This window comes from Chenopodium album, chromosome 20 (assembly GCF_948465745.1).
Source record: "Chenopodium album chromosome 20, dcCheAlbu1.1, whole genome shotgun sequence".
NCBI lineage: Eukaryota > Viridiplantae > Streptophyta > Magnoliopsida > Caryophyllales > Amaranthaceae > Chenopodium > Chenopodium album.
In genome coordinates, this window is record NC_137853.1 from 29,655,521 (window position 1) to 29,677,303 (window position 21,783).

At 35.6% G+C, this 21,783-nt stretch overlaps 1 protein-coding gene across 1 annotated transcript; it reads right to left on the reverse strand.

Annotated features, from left to right (window-relative positions):
* Nucleotides 1–1,553: 1,553 nt before the first annotated feature.
* LOC145596998 (uncharacterized) lies at nucleotides 1,554–20,177 on the reverse strand. The gene is made up of 2 exons (XM_081653186.1): nucleotides 19,029–20,177; nucleotides 1,554–1,574 (listed from the first exon to the last, which is right to left on the reverse strand). Exons 1-2 carry the CDS (start codon nucleotides 20,175–20,177, stop codon nucleotides 1,554–1,556), a joined length of 1,170 nt encoding a protein of 389 aa, XP_081509312.1.
* Between the last annotated feature and the right edge of the window lie 1,606 nt (nucleotides 20,178–21,783).

Genomic DNA, 21,783 nt, shown 5'->3' on the forward strand with positions numbered 1-21,783 from the left:
TAACTCAGGTAGGCGCCAACAATAGCAGCAAAGAGACCGCCTTTGATTTTTTTTTTTAAATTTTTTTTTTGTTTTTAACTGGTGAGTCACATGACTCACCATGCACCTACATAGATCCACCCCTGAATTTAGATGCAAACTTTATTTTTATGTAAAAATGATTTTTTTAGAAATTAATTTTGGCGGAAATTTTTTTAATAATACAGTGCCAAGTGTCCATTTAGATTCGCTTTTAGTAATATGTAATAGATAGGTTAGACTCCCGTGCAATGTACGGATGTTGAATAATTATAATAACAATATAATTATACAAAAATTAACAAATCAATTCACCAGACGCCAAGTATTAAAAAGCATGAAATATATTAAAACATGTGAGAGAAAAAATTTAAATATGTTATAGTTATATATAATGTGCAAGTTGATATTTTAGCAAGTTTACTTTAAATTTTGTATAAAATAAAAGTCATAATTTAGATGCAGACTTTATTTTTACACAAACTATTGGGTCAGTCCAGCCTAACCAAATAGTTTGTCAGTCCATCTATTGTTTTTTGTAAAATATTACAAACTTCTCATATCCTCATTTCTACTCACCACCACCAACAATACTCTCACTCAATCCTACTTCACTTTCTCTCTCCTCCCTCACCTTTAACCCACCCCTATTTTCTCTCTCCTCATGCTAAATTACCCCATTTAATTTGTTCATAATTCATACTTGAATTGAAGATTTGAAGAGGATGGTAAGGATAGAGAAAAGAAATATTGTTGATTATATTTGTCCATGATTTATGCTTGAATTAGCTTGATAATTGATTGAGATTCTCGGATTTTTCGAAAATAGCCCAAAAAATCGATTTGGGGGTTTCTTGTGTGATGTATAATTGTCAAAATTGATTGTTCTATATGATTGTATGTTGAATTGTGAGCGTTTTGATAACAAATGTATGTATTTTGGTTGAGAAATGAGTATGTTATGTTATATCCATGAGCTTAGTACGGGACCTTTAATGGTGATTCCACCATTGTTCACCTTTTAATTATTTTTATAAAATAAATTCTATTTTCTTGATTGTATCATCTCTAATAAGGTGGATGATATCCTTTTATAAGTTGGATGATATCCTCTATAAGTTGGATGATATTATCCATTGTCCATATGATATCCTCTATTAGTTCCATGATATCTTCTATTAGTTCAATGATATATTCTATTATATAGGTTTCATGATATTATCTATAGTTTGGATGATATCCTCTATTGGTTCTATAATATCATCTATAAGCTGGATGATATAATATATTGCCTAATAATCTAAGATATATCATTTATAGGCTGGATGATATATATCCTCTAATGGCTATATGATTTCATTTGTAGGCTGGATGATATCCTCTATTAGTTTGTTGGATGATATCCTCTATAGGCCAATAGAGGATATCATATAGCCAACAAAGGATATCATATAGCCAATAAAGAATATCATCTAGTTAGTAGAGGATATCATCCAGCCAATTAAGGATATCATCCATCTAATAGTAGACATCATCTAGCCAGTAGAAATATCATCCTGTCAATAAAGGATATCATATAGTCAATAAAAGATATCATCCAGTTAATAGAGGATATTATCTAGTCAATAGAGGATATCTTCCAGCCAATAGAAGATATCATTCCGCTAATTGAGGATATCAAAAATCCGCATTTTGGACTGATAAAATATTTCGTCAGTCCGGACTGACACAATACCTTCTCATATTTTTTATATGCCAATGATTTTTTTTTTCTAGAAATTAATTTTGGCAAGAAATTTTTTAATAACACAGTGCCAAATGTCCCTTTAGAGTCACTTTTAGTAATATGTTATAGATAGGGGTTACTTTGTCAGTGTCACAAGAGTTACTTTGTCAGTGTTAATTACTTGGTCAGTGATGTTAAATGGGTTATTTGATCAGTATTACAAGGGTTATTCGGTCAATGTTATAAGGGTTGATTTGTTCTTTTACAAGCGGCCACATGGTGTGGGCGTGTGGCCAGCCGCACACAAGACGGATTGTTGACAATTACTACCACGAATTAAAAAAATTTGGAAATTACAGTACCGCAATTTTGTTTAAGAGATTACTACTACTACTACCACACTACACATATGTCAATTATGATGTCACCTTTTCCCTTAACCCAAGTTTAACCCTTAGTTAAGCAATAAAACGACAAATAAAAAAAATCCCTCCTAACCCTAGGTTACCCCAGTTAACTAGTTTAACTAATTAAAATCCCCCCCTTTCCTTTCTTTCTTTCTCATCAATCTTTCTCCTTCACCATTGCTAAAATCCCTCCAAGTTTCTTATTCCAAAATTGCCACTAACTCCTCCCATTGCTCCAGGTAAATATGTAATTTGCCTATAATAAATTCGTTTTTTTAGTGTTTTCAAATTCTAGGTTTTTTGAATTTTATGGTTCTCGCAATTTAGGGTTTATGGATTATGATTTTACTATAGTTTATTGACATAGGGCTTCACATAGGGCTTCATTTTTTTCTTTGGATTAAGCTGGCAACTATGCATAATATGTTATTTAATTTGATTTGGAATTTTTAAAAAAGTTTACAGGAAGATGCCTCTGTTTCGAGTGAGGAACAAGTTTGATAGGTTGGAAAAGCAAGTGTCGGTTGAAGGCTTCAAATATGAAGTCTTGGACCTAAGAGAATCCAAGAAGAAGGTTAGGAGGGTCAAAGTGCAGATTTTCCTTTTAATGCATGTTGAAGGTCAGAGGGTCAAAGAGAAGCTATGAGAGAGAAATATGGGTTGGGTAAATAGGTTAACCTTGGGTTAGGAACGATTTTTTTTTTTTGGGTTTAATTGCTTAACTAAGGGTTAAACGTGGGTTAAGGAGGAAATGTGGCGTCATAATTGGCTTAAAGAGTCTGGTAGTGATAGTAATTTCTTAAATTTTTTGCGGTAATAATTTACAAGTGTTTTTATTCGCGGTATTAATTGCCAAAGAGGCATTAATATGCGGTAGTAATTGACAAATTTTTTCTGAAAGACATTGAAATATTGAATATCAATTATCTGTAATGAAAAATTGAAGACTGAAATAAGTGAAAGAAATGGCCAAATGATTTTGAGGATTAGGTTATATTAATCCCTAAAGGCTACAACCAAGTGAAAAATCTCTCCGTAAAAATACAAACCAACTCTTTTGTGATGTATATACCCGTGTATAAAAAATACACCCAAAATGAAACAAAAATTATATTAATTGAAGCAATCAAATTAACAAATCCAATCAAGTGATCAATACATTTACACATTAATTAAAATGCAATACATGACATATTGTTCAATATAAAATTAAACTAGCAATTTAATCGAAAATTAAAGTCCTAATTCTACTATAAAACCCCATCATCCAATCACTAAATTAAACAAATTATTAGGCTATTAACTAGGCTCAAGTTGCTTGCATAATTTAAAATAAGAATTGTAAATCAGTCTATGCTTCACCAGTATAATGAAGTTTAGTACGTTTGCAAAAATACTTTAATTGTTCGAAGGTGCAACATCGTTAAAGTTGTCCTAATATAAAAAAAAAACCAATTGACACGTCTCTTATCTTTGATCCAACTTGTTGGAAATTTTCTTGGAGGCTATACTGTCAAAGGTTTTCTTACATTTCTTGCATTGTACTATTATCTCTCCATTATGGACTTATAATTTACGTTGCTTTCATTTCCGAAATAGTTAGAGGTAATTTGATATTAGAATGATTTTATGTTAGTTACGAATAATCTATATATATTTTAAAATTAAGGAATCATGATTTCTTTAAATTATTTAATATGAAATTGATAATATAAATTTTTTTAATAATCTTACCATACACATAAATATATGCATCAAACTATGTGCTATATAATTAATTAATTTATAAATAATTTTATATATATATTTTGTTTCATGTTGATTTGAATTCACTTATAAAAATGGTATATTCTCTACTACTTTCCACAATTGAGAATCTTTAAAACCTAAACTTGTATTTCTAGCATTTTAAAACTTTTTATAATGTTTTTAATATATAATAAAATACAAGTATATAATAGGAATAATGCGTAAAACATGATTCTAAACATAAGATAAAGTTGCAAAAAATCACCATTAGTTTTAAAAGTGGATAATAAACTCATTTTCTATTTGAAACTCACAATTTTGCTCACATTACTATGTGTATAAAATAAAAATAAAATTTTTATTATTTTTATTGAAAAATTTGGTTTTAATAATATAAATTATTTTCAACTTTAACCGATTTTCTTTGAAATCCCAATTTTCAATTATTCTGGAATAATTTCAACTTTAGCTACATTATTTTTAACAGTCCCAACAACTAGTGATCTGTTAAAAGGGTAATTTATATTATATTTTTAAAAAATGCTACGTGTCACAAGTTAATTGGTAAAAAAATTGAAAAAATATAATAAAAAAGAATAGCCCCCCAACCAAGACCCCCAAACCCCTCCACTGACCGGCCGGCCACCCACCCAAAGCTCTGAAACCGGCTGGCCGCCCTACCCTAACCCTTAAAGTCTGTTGGCCAATCCACCCTTGCTACCCCTCGAAACCAGCCATTACTTCCCCCACCACCCAAAAGCTCCCCTCACTCTTCACACATCCAAGTCACTCTTCGATCATTCAGTATATTTGATTATTTTAGGAGAAATTCACGTTAATAATCCCTGTTATATGGGCGATTTACGTCTAATAATCCCAACTAATGTTTATTATCTAATAATCTAAACTATGGGTCATTTTGCCTCCAATAGTCCCAATGTGTCAACATGTGATTAGTCCAAAATATCTTAAAAAATAAAAACCATAAAACTTAAAAAAAACCCAAAATTCCAGCCACCCTCTCCCCACCCCTAACCTCGCCAAACCCTAACCCCACCCCCTAACTTCGCTGGAAATCGGCCAGTCAACCCCCTTTAACCACCAAAAACGGCCGGCTAGCCTCTACCACCCATCCCTGTCCCCCGAAACCACCTAGTCATCCCTCCTAAACCCCTTAAAACCACCTTGAAAACCCTTTAAGCACTCGAAACAAGCCCTCTCTTATCCTCAGCCGCCATAACCGTCCCTCCTCCCTTTTCAATTCCCAGCCTCAAAATCGATCGTTTCGGTGGTGGGGGGGAGAGAGGAGGGTTGGTGTTGGAAAAACGATTTGATTTTCACAAAGATTTGGTTTTTTGGTCGAGTGGTTTATGCAAAGAAGAGGAGGATTGGTTAAAATATGAGAGGATGAGCATGTTTTCTAGGAGGGAAAATACAAATAGGCCTGACTCGTCAGAATTAGTTGCCGCAAACTAATTCAAACTAATTCCAGCCAATCCAAACTTGGATTCATATTCCATACCCTATATACTATATAAACAAGTACAATTCCACAACAAATCCAAAATTAATACAATAGTGCAAATCGCAACTAATTTGAATTCGAAACAATAAATGATCTTTCTTCACCTAAAATCGAAATGAACCAAACAAATTTGACCTATAAGTGTACATTGATCGGACTTATAATTTTCTTTTACGGCCCTACCAAATGTATCCATAATTGATCCAAACCCTAAATCGCAAACTCGAATTTGATGGCTCTACTTACAAATATTAGGGCTAAACTAAGTGGTCATACAATGCCAAATATCAATATTTTTTTTTCTTTTGTCTTTGTTTTTAAGATAAGATGAAGGACCCTACTGAATTGATACCTCTCACAAGTTTAGCAAGTCCAGCTCCGCAGTTTATCGCTTGAGTGTAGAGCGGGAGGTAAGGGAATCCCCCTACTCCCAAACATTTTGTAGTTAGTGAGGCTCGAATTTGTGACCTCAAAGCCACAAGGTGATGTTTTCCCCACCAACTCTACCAAACTTTGCTTGGTAATGCCAAATTTCAATATGGAAATTAACAATTGTACAACGCCAAGCCACAATGCCACATATTGCAACCACGTACTAACAATAATATTTTTAATTTTTTATCAAAGGGGTCAAGCAGCAAGATGAGAGCTCAATGGTTAATTATATACTTTGTCAGCCACCAAACAATCTAAACTTCTCCGTATCTCTTACCAGGTTTTGGACTTTGGGGATAACATACATATACATCAATCATTGTCCAAACATGTGAAAGAATTTGTGTGATCAATTATTAAAAAAAAGAACATTTTTTATTATTGATTGCATCCAATTGACCAATATCATTGCTTAACTCGTATTTTAAGAAAGAGATTTGAGAAGGTAAATGAATAAATTAAGACTTGTTAATTTACTTTACCTTTGCTTATCTGATGTAATTCGGTATAATCTAATCTGATCAAATATGGTCTAATTGTCTGATTTGACCATACTTTAACCTTATGTGTACGATAATTAGGGATGACAATCTCCTTTAACGGAAGAAATAGAAGCTCGAGAAAGAATACTAAAACCTAGTCCCGTCCGGATCCGACCCTATTCCGCCCCGATCCGAGGTAATCCGCTCCGAGTCTGAGAAAAAAGTAATTCGAGTTCGACTCCGTTAAAATAATCCTGACTCCGAGTCGGAGTCGGATCCTACAAAAAATCCGAGAAAAAAATCCGACTCCGATAGATCGTGGATTTTGGTGTGGGTCATGGTGGCATTGGGTGTGGGTTGTAAAGGCCCAAATAGTCCAATTTCTCAAAGTATATTGAATAACGGAAAAAAAACTCGGAGTCGGGTCGGATCGGAGTTGGAGTCGGAGTCGGAGTCGGATTTAGCTTCCGACTTCCTGTAGGGTCGGAGTCGGATTTAGCATAATCCGCTCCAATTCCTACCCATTGCCATCCCTAACGATAATCTATAAAAAAAAAATATATCAAACGAGGTCTTCTTAGATTCGTAATCATGTACTTGTAATTTTTTTTTTTGAAAGAATGTACTTGTCTATTTTATTAATATGTAATTTCTTTAATTTTTTTTTATTACGAAATTAAAAATATTTAGCGATAGATAACGGTACATAAAACAATAAAGTGTGTCAAAATTTATTTTTTCTAATTTGAACTTGTTTTTTCGCGTTTTTAATTAACTGTGTCTTGTTTAAAATTGAGACTCCTTCAAAGATTTTAAATTTATAATATTCAGGTATAAACCAAAGGTTGTATTTTTTTTTTAAAAAAAAGGCCTAATGGTTATTATTAATAACAATTGTTCTAATAATTAATCAGAAAAATAAGTTTAAATCACATCATATAACAAAAATAAAGCAAATTATACTAGCCTAAGATAAAAGGTCACACCATGAATTAAAATTTTGGTTGATTCTGCTGTAAATTGATTTTCTATGAAATCTTAGGTGAACACGAGGGGCAAGCAATGAAATCTTGTGAGTATTATACTATTATTTTTTGATAAGAGTATTGTACTATTATTGTATGACAATAATTTTTTTCTTTCTGAGAGAGCATTATCCATTTATCCATTGTCTCATAAATTACTTTCATATCACACATGGTTTGATGTTTTCTTGATTTTTGCTCCTTAATGTAGTACAATTATTTATTTAGTATGTTTTGATTTTTTTTTTCTTTGCTTTATTTTTGAGCATTATTTTTTTTTTTTTTTTTTAACAAAGGTTAAAAGAGAAAAAACTAATATAGTACATATTACTACTAAAGCAAATGAAATTGACTGCAGCCTCTCCTGCAATTTGTGCTGGAAGTTCTTGATATAAAAAACATGAGAGTTGGGAAAATTAAAGAGAGAGAGAGAAAAACAATTGAGGAGAAAAAGTCCCACATTGGTTGGGGAGTGAGGTTTTTCCTTGTTTTTATATTGTAATGCTTTAGCACTACTTAGTTGAGTGAGTTGGAGGTGTGTGTTACTCCACACACACGCGCGCCGAGCCGAGCCGGGTCGGGCTCGGGACTTGGGGAATGCGCGGGCGTGTGTCCTTGTTATCTTTTTGAAGAAACTTTATTTCCCTTTCTTTGTTAAACAGAATATTCCTTTTTGTCTGTTGGGATTATTCTTTTCTGACTGTTGGGATTACGGAATTAAATCAGTCATTAATTCCTTGATTGTAGCTGACTGATTAATTCCTTGTTTCTTGCCTCGGTTGTTGATTGGCCAAATTAATCTGGTCATTTTCTTGGCCAGATTCTTCCCATGTTTTATGCTTCTCGTTTTCCTCTTCAGCCTATAAATACTCGGTGGTTTTCTCAGCCAAAACACACAACACAATCAGTCTTAGCTTCTCTCTTCTCTAAAATTATCTAAACACATGTTCTTTTCGTTCTGTTTTCTGGGCAAGTATTCTGAATTCCAGTTGGGTTTGTGCGTGCACATAAACTCCGGCGCTGTGCTTATCCTGGAGGGCGACCGCATTTGTCTACTGCACCAGGAGGTAGTGCGGAATCGTCTTTTAGGTCAGTGGTTCTCCACGACACGGCTATTATCATTTTGGTTCACGCATCAAGATCGAGATAAGCAAATTCTGTTTTATTGTTTATTAGTATAACAATCTAAAAGACGATTATGGCTTCCAAATTCCTTGTTCCTGATATGTCTAAACTAGAACCTCTTGATGGAAAGAATTATAAACGTTGGGCTATTAGGATGCATTTTTATTTGGAGCAGATTGATGTTGCATATGTTCTTGATGCGATTGTTGAACCTGTTGATAAAGATGATTTGTCTGAATCTGAGATTAAGTTTTCTAAGGATGATAGAACCTGTAAGGGCATGTTGTTGCATTATATGTCGAATAGTCTGTTGGATATTTATATGGGTTTTTATCATTCTAAGGATATTTGGGATGCTTTAGAGAAAAAAATGGAACTGATGATGCTGGTACTACACGTTATTGTGTTAGTAAGTGGTTAAGTTTTCAAGTTGTTGATGATAAGCCTATTATTGATCAGATTCATGCTTATGAGAGTGTTTGTATTAATATGGCTGTTGAAGGTTTGTCTTTTTGTGATACTACCCTTGCTATTGTTCTGATTGAGAAACTCCCTCCATCTTGGAAGGATTTTCGTAACCAACTCATGCACAAAAAGAAAGACCTAACCTTAGAGGAACTTGCTGCCCACCTCAAAATTGAGGAGGAAAACCGTATCAAAGACAAAATCCCTTCTGTTTTTCCTTCATCTTCTTCTGCCAAAGCCAACCTTGTTGAACCCAAATCAAACAACCAGACCAAAGCCAAAAACAGTAACCTTAAGCCTAATGGGAAGATTCAGAAGTACAAGTTTAAGGGAATCTGTTATGACTGTGGTTTGACTGGTCACAAGGCTAAAGATTGCAGGGTCAAGAAGAAGAATGGGTAAAGTAAAGCAAATCTTATTGAGGATTCTGACGTTATTGTTGCTGTTGTTTTAGAAGCTAACTTTACAGGTAATGCTGCTGAGTGGATTGTTGACACTGGAGCTACCAGGCACATCTGCGCCAATAAGGACATGTTCACTACCTATGACAAGGTTGAAGGTGAAAATGTCTTCATGGACAACTCAGCTTCTGCTTCTATCCAAGGTAAAGGGAAGATCGTTCTCACTCTCACTTCTGGAAAATTGCTTACTCTCACTAATGTTTTGCATGTTCCAGAAATGCGCAGGAATTTAATTTCTGGCAGTTTGCTCATGAAAGCTGGACTGAAGCTCTCCTTTGATTCTGATAGATTAGTTCTTACTCACAATGGGGAATTTGTGGGGAAGGGCTTTGGTAATGGGGGGCTTTTTACTCTTGATGTTAAAGTTGACACTATGAATAAGAATGCTAGTACTTCTTCTGCTTATATTGCTGAGTCTATTGATTTATGGCAACTAGATTAGGTCACGTTAATATCGATTCTATTAAAAGGCTTAAACATTTAAATTTGATTCCAAGTTTTTCTAACACTGATTTTTCGAAATGACAAGTTTGTGTTGAAGCCAAATTTACTAAGAAGCCATTTAAATCAGTAGATAGACAGACTGAAGTACTAGAACTTGTTCATAGTGACTTAGGTGATTTTAATAATCACGAAAGTAGAGGGAGTAAAAAGTATTATATTACTTTTGTTGATGATTGTTCACGTTTTTGCATGGTTTATCTTCTCAGGTCTAAGGACGAAGCTGAGGAAATGTTCCTCAAATATAAAGCTGAGGTAGAAAACCAATTGGACAAAAAGATCAAGAGGGTTAGGAGTGACAGGGGTGGTGAGTACAGCCCTGACACTCTCAAGACATTTTGTGAGCAACTTGGCATTGTTCATGAGACGACGACTCCCTATTCACCCGAACAAAACGGTAAGCTGAAAGGAAAAATAGAACTTTAAAGAATATGATGAATTCTATGCTTATTAGTTCTGGGCTTCCTAATAACATGTGGGGGGAGGCTATTCTTTTTGCTAGTCATGTTTTGAACAGGGTTCCTCACAAGAAGCTTGACAAGACTCCATATGAAATATGGAAGGGTCGAGCGCCAAACCTGAAATACTTGAAAGTGTGGGGGTGCCTAGCAAAAGTAGGCATACCTAGTTTCAAGAGGGATAAAATTGGTCCCAAAACTGTTGATACTATTTTTATTGGCTATGCTAATCAAAGTGCAGCTTATCGTTTCTTTGTTAAAGGTGCTAACAACTCTTATGCAGGTAGTCATATCATTGAAGCAAGAGATGCTAAGTTCTTTGAGAACATTTTTCCTTTGAAAATGTCTCCTTCTAATGATAGTGAATTACATATGCTAGTAGTTCTGTTAGTTTACCTATTGCTAATGCTCCTATTACTAACGATGATTCTGTTTTGGAGCCAAGGAGAAGCAAAAGGGCAAGAAAGGAAAACAGTTTTGGTCCTGATTTTATTACTTCCTATTGATCTGAATCTTCCTTAATTGATGATGATTTTGTGCATATTTTTGTTTTGGAAGATGATACAAGAACCTTTGATGAGGCAATGAGGTCAGTTGATGTTGTTTTTTGGAAAGAAGCAATTGATAGTGAATTACAATCAATTCTCAATAATAACACTTGGGAATTGGTTGAACTTCCTAGAGGCTGTAAGCCCATTACTTGTAAATGGATCTTTCGGAAAAAATTAAAGGCCGATGGATCCATAGACAAGTATAAGGCAAGGATAGTGGTGAGGGGTTTTACTCAAAAGTTTGGCATTGATTATTTTGATACTTACTCCCCTATTACTAAAATTGCAACCATTAGGACTTTAATTGCTCTTGCTTGCATGTTTGATCTTGTTGTTCATAAAATGGATGTCAAAACTGCTTTTTTGAATGGTGACTTGGATGAGGAGATTTACATGGTCCAACCTGAAGGGTTCGTTGTTCCAGGCCAAGAGAAAAGGTTTGTAAGTTAGTCAAGTCATTGTATGGGCTTAAACAAGCTCCAAAGTAATGGCATGACAAATTCGATAAGACTATGACTGGTAATGGTTTTCATGTTAATGAAGGTGACTCTTGTGTTTATTTTAAGCATGATAGTCATGGTTATGTAATTATTTATCTTTATGTGGATGATATGTTGATTTTTGGGACTGACTTGGATCGTGTAAATAAGACAAAACAGTTGTTGAGTTGGAATTTTGAAATGAAAGACATGGGTAAGGCAGATGTGATTTTGGGAGTAAAAATCAAAAGGACTCCAAATGGCATCTATCTTAATCAGTCACACTATGTTGAAAAACTTCTTAAAAAGTTTGACTCATTTAATGTCGATCCAGTTAAGACTCCCTATGACCCAAGTTTCCACCTAAAGAAAAATAATGGTAATCTAGTTAATCAGTCTGAATATGCTAGAATTATTGGTAGCGTTATGTTTCTTATGAGCTACACTAGACCTGACATTGCTTATTCTGTTAGTAGGTTGAGCAGGTACACTCATAATCCAAGCAGTGATCATTGGATTGCTCTAAGGAGGTTGCTTAGGTATCTTAAGGGTACTATGGATTGGGGTTTGCAGTACTCCAAATTTCCTGGAGTTTTGGACAGTTTTTGTGACGCCAACTGGGTATCCGATAATGATGAAGTTAACTCCACTAGTGGCTATGTCTTCACCCTTGGGGGTGGAGTCGTATCCTGGAAATCTTGTAAGCAATCTTGTACTGCTATGTCTACTATGGAATCTGAGTTTATTGCTCTTGAATTGGCAGATCATGAGGCAGAATGGTTGAGGAACATGCTTGCAGATATTCCACTGTGGGGGAAGCCAGCTTCTTCAGTTGCACTTCATTGTGATTCGCAAGCTGCTATTGCTGTTGCTCACAACCATGCCTATAACGGGAAGAAGAGACACATCCGTCTGAGGCATAAAGCCGTCAGAAATTTTTTGTCTGAAGGGGTGATATCACTGGACTATGTTAAGTCTGAAAAGAACATTGCGGATCCGTTAACTAAAGGCCTATGTGAAAAAATAGTTTTGGAAACATCGGAAGAGATGGGGCTTAAGCCCGTTGTATGAATTGTGAAATAATGAACTCCTACTCACTATGAGTTCAAAGGGAAACTTTATGTAATAATTCGGAAGCACATTTTTATTTTATTTGTCCATATCTAGATGTTTGTTTTGTGCTTAGCTACAAATGAGAAGGAGGTTGAGCATACGGCTCTTAATGAACCCATATCCATATTTTTGGAGGTGTGTTGTAGCTCACACTTGATGGAGTTCACCTACTTAGGTGTGGAAGTGTGGCCGCTTCCTATGAGTATTTCATGGGCTTATACTCTAGAGCACCTATGAGCATCCAGGATGGACGTATGGCCAGTATAATGCGTCACCTTTATTTGCAGAATTTCAGAATATTATACATGTTCAATTGTGTGGCTCAAAGTGTCGGGTCCCTAACTCCCTATTGAGTTCAAGACGAAGGTCACTTGGTAGGTGAGGGATAATAGCTTGATGTCCACTATGTGTTAATTCAAGTCGCAAGACATTGACACTTATGCAATTGTTTTGTTTTGCCCAGAATTCATTTTTCCTTTCTTTCTTTTGATATCTTCGAACCTGTGGGGGATTGTTGGAAGTTCTTGATATAAAAAACAAGAGAGTTGGGAAAAACAAAGAGAGAGAGAGAAAAACAATTGAGGAGAAAACGTCCCACATTGGTTGGGGAGTGAAGTTTTTCCTTGTTTTTATATTGTAGTGCTTTAGCACTACTTAGTTGAGTGAGTTGGAGGTGTTTGTTACTCCACACACACACGCGCGGGCGCGCGTCGAGCCGGGCCGGGTCGGGCTCAGGACTTGGGGTCTTGGGGAATGCGATGCGCGGGCGTGGGTCTTTATTATCTTTTTGGAGAAATTTTATTTCCCTTTCTTTGTTAAACAAAATATTCCTTTTTGTGTATTGGGATTATTCTTTTCTGACTGTTGGGATTACGGAATTAAATTAGTCATTAATTCCTTGATTGTAGCTGACTGATTAATTCCTTGTTTCTTGCCTCGGTTGTTGATTGGCCAAATTAATCTGGTCATTTTCTTGGCCAGATTCTTCCCACGTTTTATGCTTCCCGTTTTCCTCTTCAGCCTATAAATACTCGGTGGTTTTCTCAGCCAAAACACACAACACAATCAGTCTTCTCTCTTCTCTAAAATTATCTAAACACATGTTCTTTTTGTTCTGTAATCTGGGCAAGTATTCTGAATTCCAGTTGGGTTTGTGCGTGCACATAAGTTCTGGCGCTGTGCTTATCCTGGAGGGAGACCGCATTTGTCTACTGCACCGGGAGGTAGCGCGGAATTGTCTTTTAGGTCAGTGGTTCTCCACTACGCGGCTATTGTCAATTTGGTTCACGCATCAAGAGATAAGTAAATTCTGTTTTATTGCTTATTAGTATAACAATTTGGTGAGCCTTGTGAACACTGAACACGCTGCATGTCTTCCTTATAAATACTGTGGAAAAAACACTTTAAATTATTCACACATGTAATAAATTATAGTTTGACATTTTATTCTAAAGTACTCCATGCTTCATATAAAATAAAATACACTTTCTTTGTCCTCAATTTTTTTGCCTTATGGTCAATATTTGGGTCAAATTTTTAAAAATGATCATTAATTATCATTGATCTGAGATAATATAATCATGTGGGACCTTATAAGATTCTCATTATATATGTATTAACATCATTCTTTTTTTGACAAGAAAATAAATGATTTCATTAATAAAAGATGGACAAACGGCACTTATAAACAATTACTAGGAAATCTAAAATTCCAACCCAATTACAAATCACCATAAAACTAGTTAAATCGGAGATTAGATCAACGATCGCATTAATAGGAAACCTCATCCGAAACAATACAATATGTGAGTTAGCACTAGTTCGGCTTGAGATCCACTGATGAAAAGTTGTTTGAGTGAAAATACTCGTCTCCTAGATTCTTCCAGAAATTATGAAACCCTACATCTTCAATCTTCGACAGACGAACAAAAAAGAAATTAAACCTAATTGAATAACCACCATCTTAATGATGAGTTCCATTTATTATTGAAAGCAATTAATAAGTTTTTGGGGCTTACCACCGGTAAAAACACTGGTGAAAGCCCTTACAAAGGTTTACAATTGAGATCAAAAGAAAAGAGATGAAAGAGAAAGAGAAAGAGAAAGAGAAAAAGAAAGAGAGAAAAAGAATGAGAAGAGTGAAGGAAAATGTTTAGAAACAGAAAACATCTCGCAATGGAGGCTAGAAAAACCCTCCTAGGGAGAAACCCTAGTGGGAACTAGATAACCTTCCCAAGGGGATACTAGTAGAAAAATGTAGAATGGAACTGTGAATATGCCATTCATATAGTGAAAAAATGCATGCTTCCAAAGGGTCCTTATCACTCCAACCTAACTCATCCTTGAATGTCTATTCTCACTAGTGAATGTATGTCGTCAACTTTCCAATTTTAAGGAAAATCCGGCAGCATGCATTTCCCCCTAGTTCTCCAAGTACACGATGTAGATAATTACTTACCCACATATGTACCCAGGGAACATGGTGAGGAAATGGTAAGCCAAGATCAGATGTTCCTTAAAATCGAAAAGAAGACATACATTCACCACCTAAGTGAGACTAAACATTCAAGAACAGTCCCAACCGGGGACTATTCAAGACTTTCTCCTAATGAGAAAGCCTTGAACGAGTATTTAGACATATGATGATGCAAGCATTCTACATTTACATATATATAGTGGCATTTACTTATCATTAAACAATACACAAGTTGTAATAGCATAAAAAACTTTGATTAACTAGACAAAGAGAAATCAATATAACTTAGTAAAGTCTATTTAATTCATACCAATATATCAAGTGCAATGAATGTACACCTTCTAACTTCCCACTTGAGCTAAATTTGTAGTCTTCAAGCTACACTTGTGCTTCAAATATATATGAATCTATAAAAATAAAATAAATAAACAAAAGTTAGTAATTAATTAGTACGTATACATACATTGCTAAAGTATAACACATCATTTATCAAACTAACAATTGCTAAACTATTCATTCACTAATTTGTAACACAATTGCTAATCATTAGTACATACAAAATTAAAAATTTGGAAAATAGTATAAATCAACCAAGTTATATTTAAGTAACAAGGTTACTAATCTCTAATTCATTCAAAATTACCCATTAAAACAACCTAAAATATCCAAAAATGGGGTTAAATTATATTCAAACCCTAACTTTAATTTGCTTCTATGCCAAACAATTGTTCAAAATGCAAAAGAAAATAATTGTTCAAAATTCCTAACAAATTTACACTAACCCTATATGGAAGAGGTGAAGGCATGCATATACCTTAATTGGAGTGGAAGGGGAGGAGAGCTGGACCCGACGGTCGTTGGAGGTGGCAGGGCAGGTGGCGACAGTGGTGGAGGGGGTACCCGCGTGGGGTGCGCGCAGGTGGCAGTTGTGATGGAGGAAGGTAGTGGAGGGGTGTGCGCAGGTGGCTGTGAAGAGGAGGGAACCACAAAGAGAAAGGTGTTGGACGTAGTGCGCGCAGGTGGTGGAGGGTGGTTCGCGCAGCCTTTGCAGTGGCTGGTGTCTAACCTCGGGGTTGTGGCGCGGCGGTGCGACTATGGTGGAGAACTTGGGGTTGTGGTCGCTGCTAAGAGGAGAATGAAGAGGGAAAGGAAGAGCTGAGGCGGCTATGGTGGATGCATTCCGAGGCAGGTCTCGCAGTGGTGGAGGGGGTTCTGAGGTAGGTCGTGCAGTGGTGGCGTTAGTGGTGGAGGGGTTTCGTAGAGGAGACAGTAGAGGCGCGAAGTGAAGTGAGAAAGAGTGAAGTGAAGTAAGAAAGAGAAAGAAGAATAAGAGAAAGAGTTGGGAGCTGAGCGCGGCGCGATTTTTTTTTTTTTTTTTTAAATTTGGCACCGGTTCAAACCGGTGGGATTAATATTTTTTGCACCGGTTCGGTTTGAACCGGTGCCAATAACCTTTCCTCAAAATCCCGCCCATTTGGGCATTACTCGTGCTAAAATACAATTTTCTACTAGTGTGAAACCCTAGGTCATATTATCAAATTTTTATTGAAAATAGAAATATATCCGTTTTAAGGCACATTTTAGAGACCGTGAAAAGTCAAATGAGACAAAAATTAGGGACAGATAACTAAACTATCAGATAAAAAAAAATTAATGAAATAACTTTCATTTCAATAGAAGTAATTAGGGAAATTGTAATTGTTTGATTTTCATAATTTTTTTTATACTTTTTAAAAAAGCTCTATAGATGCCAAATTTTTTTTTTTTTTTTGAGTGATAATTATTATAATTTTCATCCTCTGCTTTTATATGTCTAACATAACTAGTGTGTGACCGGGTGTTACACCGAGTTGCTACTTTAATTAAACCTTGTAATTAATTATATGCATTTAATATTTATAGTGTCTTTTTTTTCCCCTTTTTTAATTATATTATATGATTTGCAATTATATAATACATTTATTTTCATGTTTATAACATAGTTGAATTGACAAATGGCTTAGAATAAGGTTAAATAATCATCTTTCTCATAAGAGATTGGGTATTCGAATTTCCGTAACCTTATGTTTTATATGGAGGAAGTACTAATGTGTGATGTTGGTTGATTAAGTGACGTGGCATAAAGATAAGGCTAATTGAGTGGTGATGTGTGTGGCATAACGAATGGTTTAGTAGGTTACGTGGCATAATGAAAAGGGATTACGTTTTTAGGAAATGGAAGAGAAAAATGGAAAAGTAGTCAAATTTTCCCATGGAAATTAAAATTGTGCAATTAGTCAATTTAATTATAAAAGTTTTTAGGAAAATGTACAATTAGACTCCCCATTTCAAGACTTTCCCTTGAAAGGAAAATAAAATAAAAAAAAGGATGATATCATTAACCGTTTTAGCGAGAATATTTTTTCATGAAAAGTCAACATATGCACAATAGTGATGCCAACAATAATTACTTTAGTTATAGTCATAGATTTGTATGTCTTTCAAGCCTCAAGGTCTTGTTTTACTTAAGTTATTTTAACTTATCTCAATAAAACAACTTCAGGCATACAAGATAAACTGTGGGTTAACAAATTTGAATTGCATAAGCTAATCAGTTCGAAAACATTAATTTCAGTTAAGTTTTCAATAGAATAATCAAGCTTAATTTGAAAATAAAGTAAACTTTAATAAGGTTTGTCAAATAAGTTACATTAGATTAATATATAGAATGCACTTTAACAAAATTAACAACGATTATTCTGATAAAATAATATAAGCCTTGATATAACTAGAGGTGTTAACTAACCCTACCTAATCCAAAGTGACCCGATCTAAAATTTAATTTGAAGACACAATATTTTAGCATAAATCAAATTCAAATTGATCTGACTTGACTCGATCCAAGTTAAATTGACTCAAATCCTACCGATGCCAAAATTGATAACTCTATAACGATCCTACCTATCCAACCTCCTTGGTCTTGTAAAGTGGTGGACTTGCACTCTCTCCTGACGGATACAGCCCAGACCCGTATTTGACAATAGTGCCACCATCTCAACCTGGTTTTGAAGGGTAAATCAAATTCATGCATGTTTATTATTTGACAAATTATATTGGTTGTGGTTCCAAGATCTAAGCTTGCAAGAATATGATTGTGTGAGCCCCCACAAGAAAGAGTAGGAGTAGACAATGTCTAAAGTTTCTAGGTTAATCTCTTGTATTATGTATCGAAATCGATATTAAATTGTTTTGCATTAAAAAGACGGTTCATGTAGTTGCCATCAAGTTTATAGCTTTTGAGCAATATTTTGTATGCTTAATCAATACATAAGCAAATTGTCTTTGGACGGCCAATTAGAATTTCAATCCTATTCTAAGCAAGACTAAATTTCTTGTAGCGGGTGCAAATCTTATAACTTAAAAGTTTGTGATTTACTAAGCTAAGCATTTCATCCATAACTAAATAGGTACACAATTTGCTTTTTTTACAGTCTCAAGTGCAAATTTTTTAACAAGATCTAATTTGACTATGTTTCTCTATACTAGAGAAAATTTACGCTTAAATTTTATAAAGTATAAGTTGACTTTCAAATAAAAAATAGTTCCTATCATATAGTAGTCCTGCCATCTCATAGTAAAGTTTTCATTTCGATCTATTAATTTGCATTCTTTATAACACACACAAATTTCACCAAAAAGATTTTGTGAAATATAGTAAAGCCCTTTGATTAATTAATAAAGATGTGATCATTTCCTATCCAAAAAAAAAAAAAAAAAAAAAAAAAGGTGATATTTGACAATCAATAAAGTTGATATTTTTTTATTAAACTACATATTTAGACGGATCTAATAATATCTCAGATTCCTATTTTTGTATGTATCTTTTTTTTTTTTGACAATAGCAAAGGAACAAACAAAGAAAACTTGAGGAAAATTAAAACTACTCGTACGACAGATCTTGGCAATATCATTTGCCCTCTTAACTTGGTCTCTTGGCACTTTTAGGATGGCGCATCTATTAAAGCATGCCCCCATCTCTTTTATTTCACTTACCGTCCACGAGATCTCCAAGTCATTACCTTTGTCGCCTTTGAGGTTGTTGATCAGGGTGATTGAATCAGACAGGATAAGAATACCCTGTTTACCTTGTGTCTGAGCCCACTTCATCCCTTCCAAGCATGCCCAAGCTTCACAATGGAGGGCTGAGTTAGCAGCGCCGTGTCTTCCTCCTTCCCCCGTCGTCCTTGTTAGCCCATTACTCATTACTGACCAACCAATCCCTGCCCTCTTTGTTTTCTTATCCCAAGAACCATCCACACTTATTATGAAGCTTTCAAACCCCTCCTTTTCTTGACCCAACTGAACATGGTTGTAACCTGGTGGGAGGAGGTCTCCATCCCTTACCTCCTCCATATTTCTGAGTTGTCGCTCTTCCCTGTTCGTAAAGGTCTCATGGTCACTCATTGATTGGTCAATGAATTCCTTAACCAAACTCCTTCCTCCCGTTTTACCATTGAAGCACCTTGCGTTCCTTGTCTTCCAAATTCCCCATAGAGTTGCTATAAACAAGGTCATCCTTGAACTGTTCTTACCATCCTCGCTATTAAACAGCAGGATAAATGACTGGATCCAATCTCTTAAGGAATCAAATCCAGTAGAGTCAGAGCAAATTGCCAGGGAGCTATGCCCCCAAACTTCCTTTGCTAGAATACATAATCTGAAGAGATGTTGACTATCTTCAGGGTCCTCCCCGCAGTAGTCACATGTCTCATCAATTGGGATACCCCTGTTAGCCAAATTGATCTTCACAGCCAGGCCATCATGGTAGAGCTTCCATAAAAATACCTTCCATTTTGGCAGGATATCCAGCCTCCAAATCAGCTTCACAAAATCCTGGTCCTTATCATTATAAAGTCCATTTCTTGCTGATTCTTGGTTTTTCATAAGGAAGTAGTAACCTGTTTTAATTGTGTAACTTCCCGAAGGATGGTACTTCCAGTAGATAAAGTCATCTTTGTTCGTAGATGGGAGCTCCATTGATAAAATAGATTTTGCACTTTCCCATTCAAAACATTCCCTCACCTTTCCCGCTTTCCATGTAGCCGTTTCCAGATCAATAAACTCACTGACTTTCCAGTTCATAGCGGCCCCTAAGGTTTGACTAGCATGAACGACTGGGATCTCTCCATTAACCCAGGGCATGCTTATGGCCTTGATGTAGTTCCCATTACCAGCTTTCCAAGCAAAACCATTCTTGAAAACCTCTTTAGTCTTTTAGATGCTAGATCTCCCCATTGATGGATTTCCTCTTCGAACATAAGGAGTGGCTATTGAGCATATCCCACAAACCTGCAGCCCTTTGTGTACCCTTGACAATAACAACGGTGGATTCAAATGCATCCTTGTTGCTTGTTTAAAAAGCAGGGCATTATTGAGTGTTGAGGCCTTCCTGATTCCAAGGCCTCCCATGGTTTTAGGTAGCTGGGTTACATTCTTACTTACCCAATGCATACTCTTATTTCCATTGTTGGACCACCAGAACCTAGTTATGAGTGAATCCAGTTTGTTGGCTATGCTTTGTGGGAGCTTGAGGCATTTCATAACACGTGCTGACATGCTTACTAGAACCGTGTTGATAAGGACCAACTTTGCTGCTTGTGACAGTCTCATAGAGGCCCAAGACATGATTTTCTCAGAAACCTTATCGACCAAGAACTGGAAAGAGTGCTTTTTCTTTCCTTGGATGTCGATCGGGGCTCCCAAATGAATCCCCATATTTCCCGTTTTTGGAATGGCCAAGATTCTTCTCATTTCCAACTTCATTCCCTCATCTGCCCCCAGGGAGAACTTGACATATGATTTCTGTAAATTTAACTGTTGACCTGAAGCTGTACCAAACCTAAGAAGAATATCCCTTATACATGTGCAGGCCCCTTCATTCGCTTTAAAGAAAAGCATATCATCATCAGCAAAGAAAAGGTGTGAGATGGAGGGAGACCTCCTAGAGACCTTCAAACCTTTGAACTGGTGAATATCCTCGGCTAGGCCTAGCATTCTCGACAGTATATCCATACAAAAGATAAAGAGGTAAGGGGAGAGCGGGTCTCCTTGTCTTAGGCCACAATCTGGAGAAAAGTGTTCCGTCACTTTCCTATTAATGATAGCTTTGTAGCTTACTGTCGAGATACACTGTGAGATCATCCGAATCCAGTGCCCTGAAAACCCATAAGCTTGTAGCACTTTAAGTAGAAAAAGCCAATCTACTCTGTCATATGCTTTTGACATGTCAATTTTTATAGCCGCAAAATTCGAACCCCTTTTTGAGTTGATGAGATGCATTAGCTCATGGCTCAGGATGATGTTATCCTACATGTATCTACCTGGAATGAAAGCATGCTGGTTTTCCGAAATCAATTTTGGAAGGACTCCCTTCAGCCTGTTGACAAGGCACTTCGAAATACACTTGTAGACCGTGTTGCAAAGGCTAATAGGTCTGAATTGGTTGGCAATTTCTGGTACCTTAACCTTTGGAATTTGTATGTATCAATGAGAGTTATTGGTCAAAGTCTGTAAATTTTAACCAAATAAAAATGACATAAAAACTATATTATGGAATGGAGGGAACAACAAAGATACTGTAGTATTGTATACTTCGTATGATTAAGGAAAAGAAACCTGTGTACATATAATGCACACGTTGTAAACTAAAATCTACTAGGTATTGTATATATTGAGTCAAAAAGGATTAATATTAATTACAAGACGATTGATGGAAACTATCATCATTATGGTAGTTGTGGTTACCTTT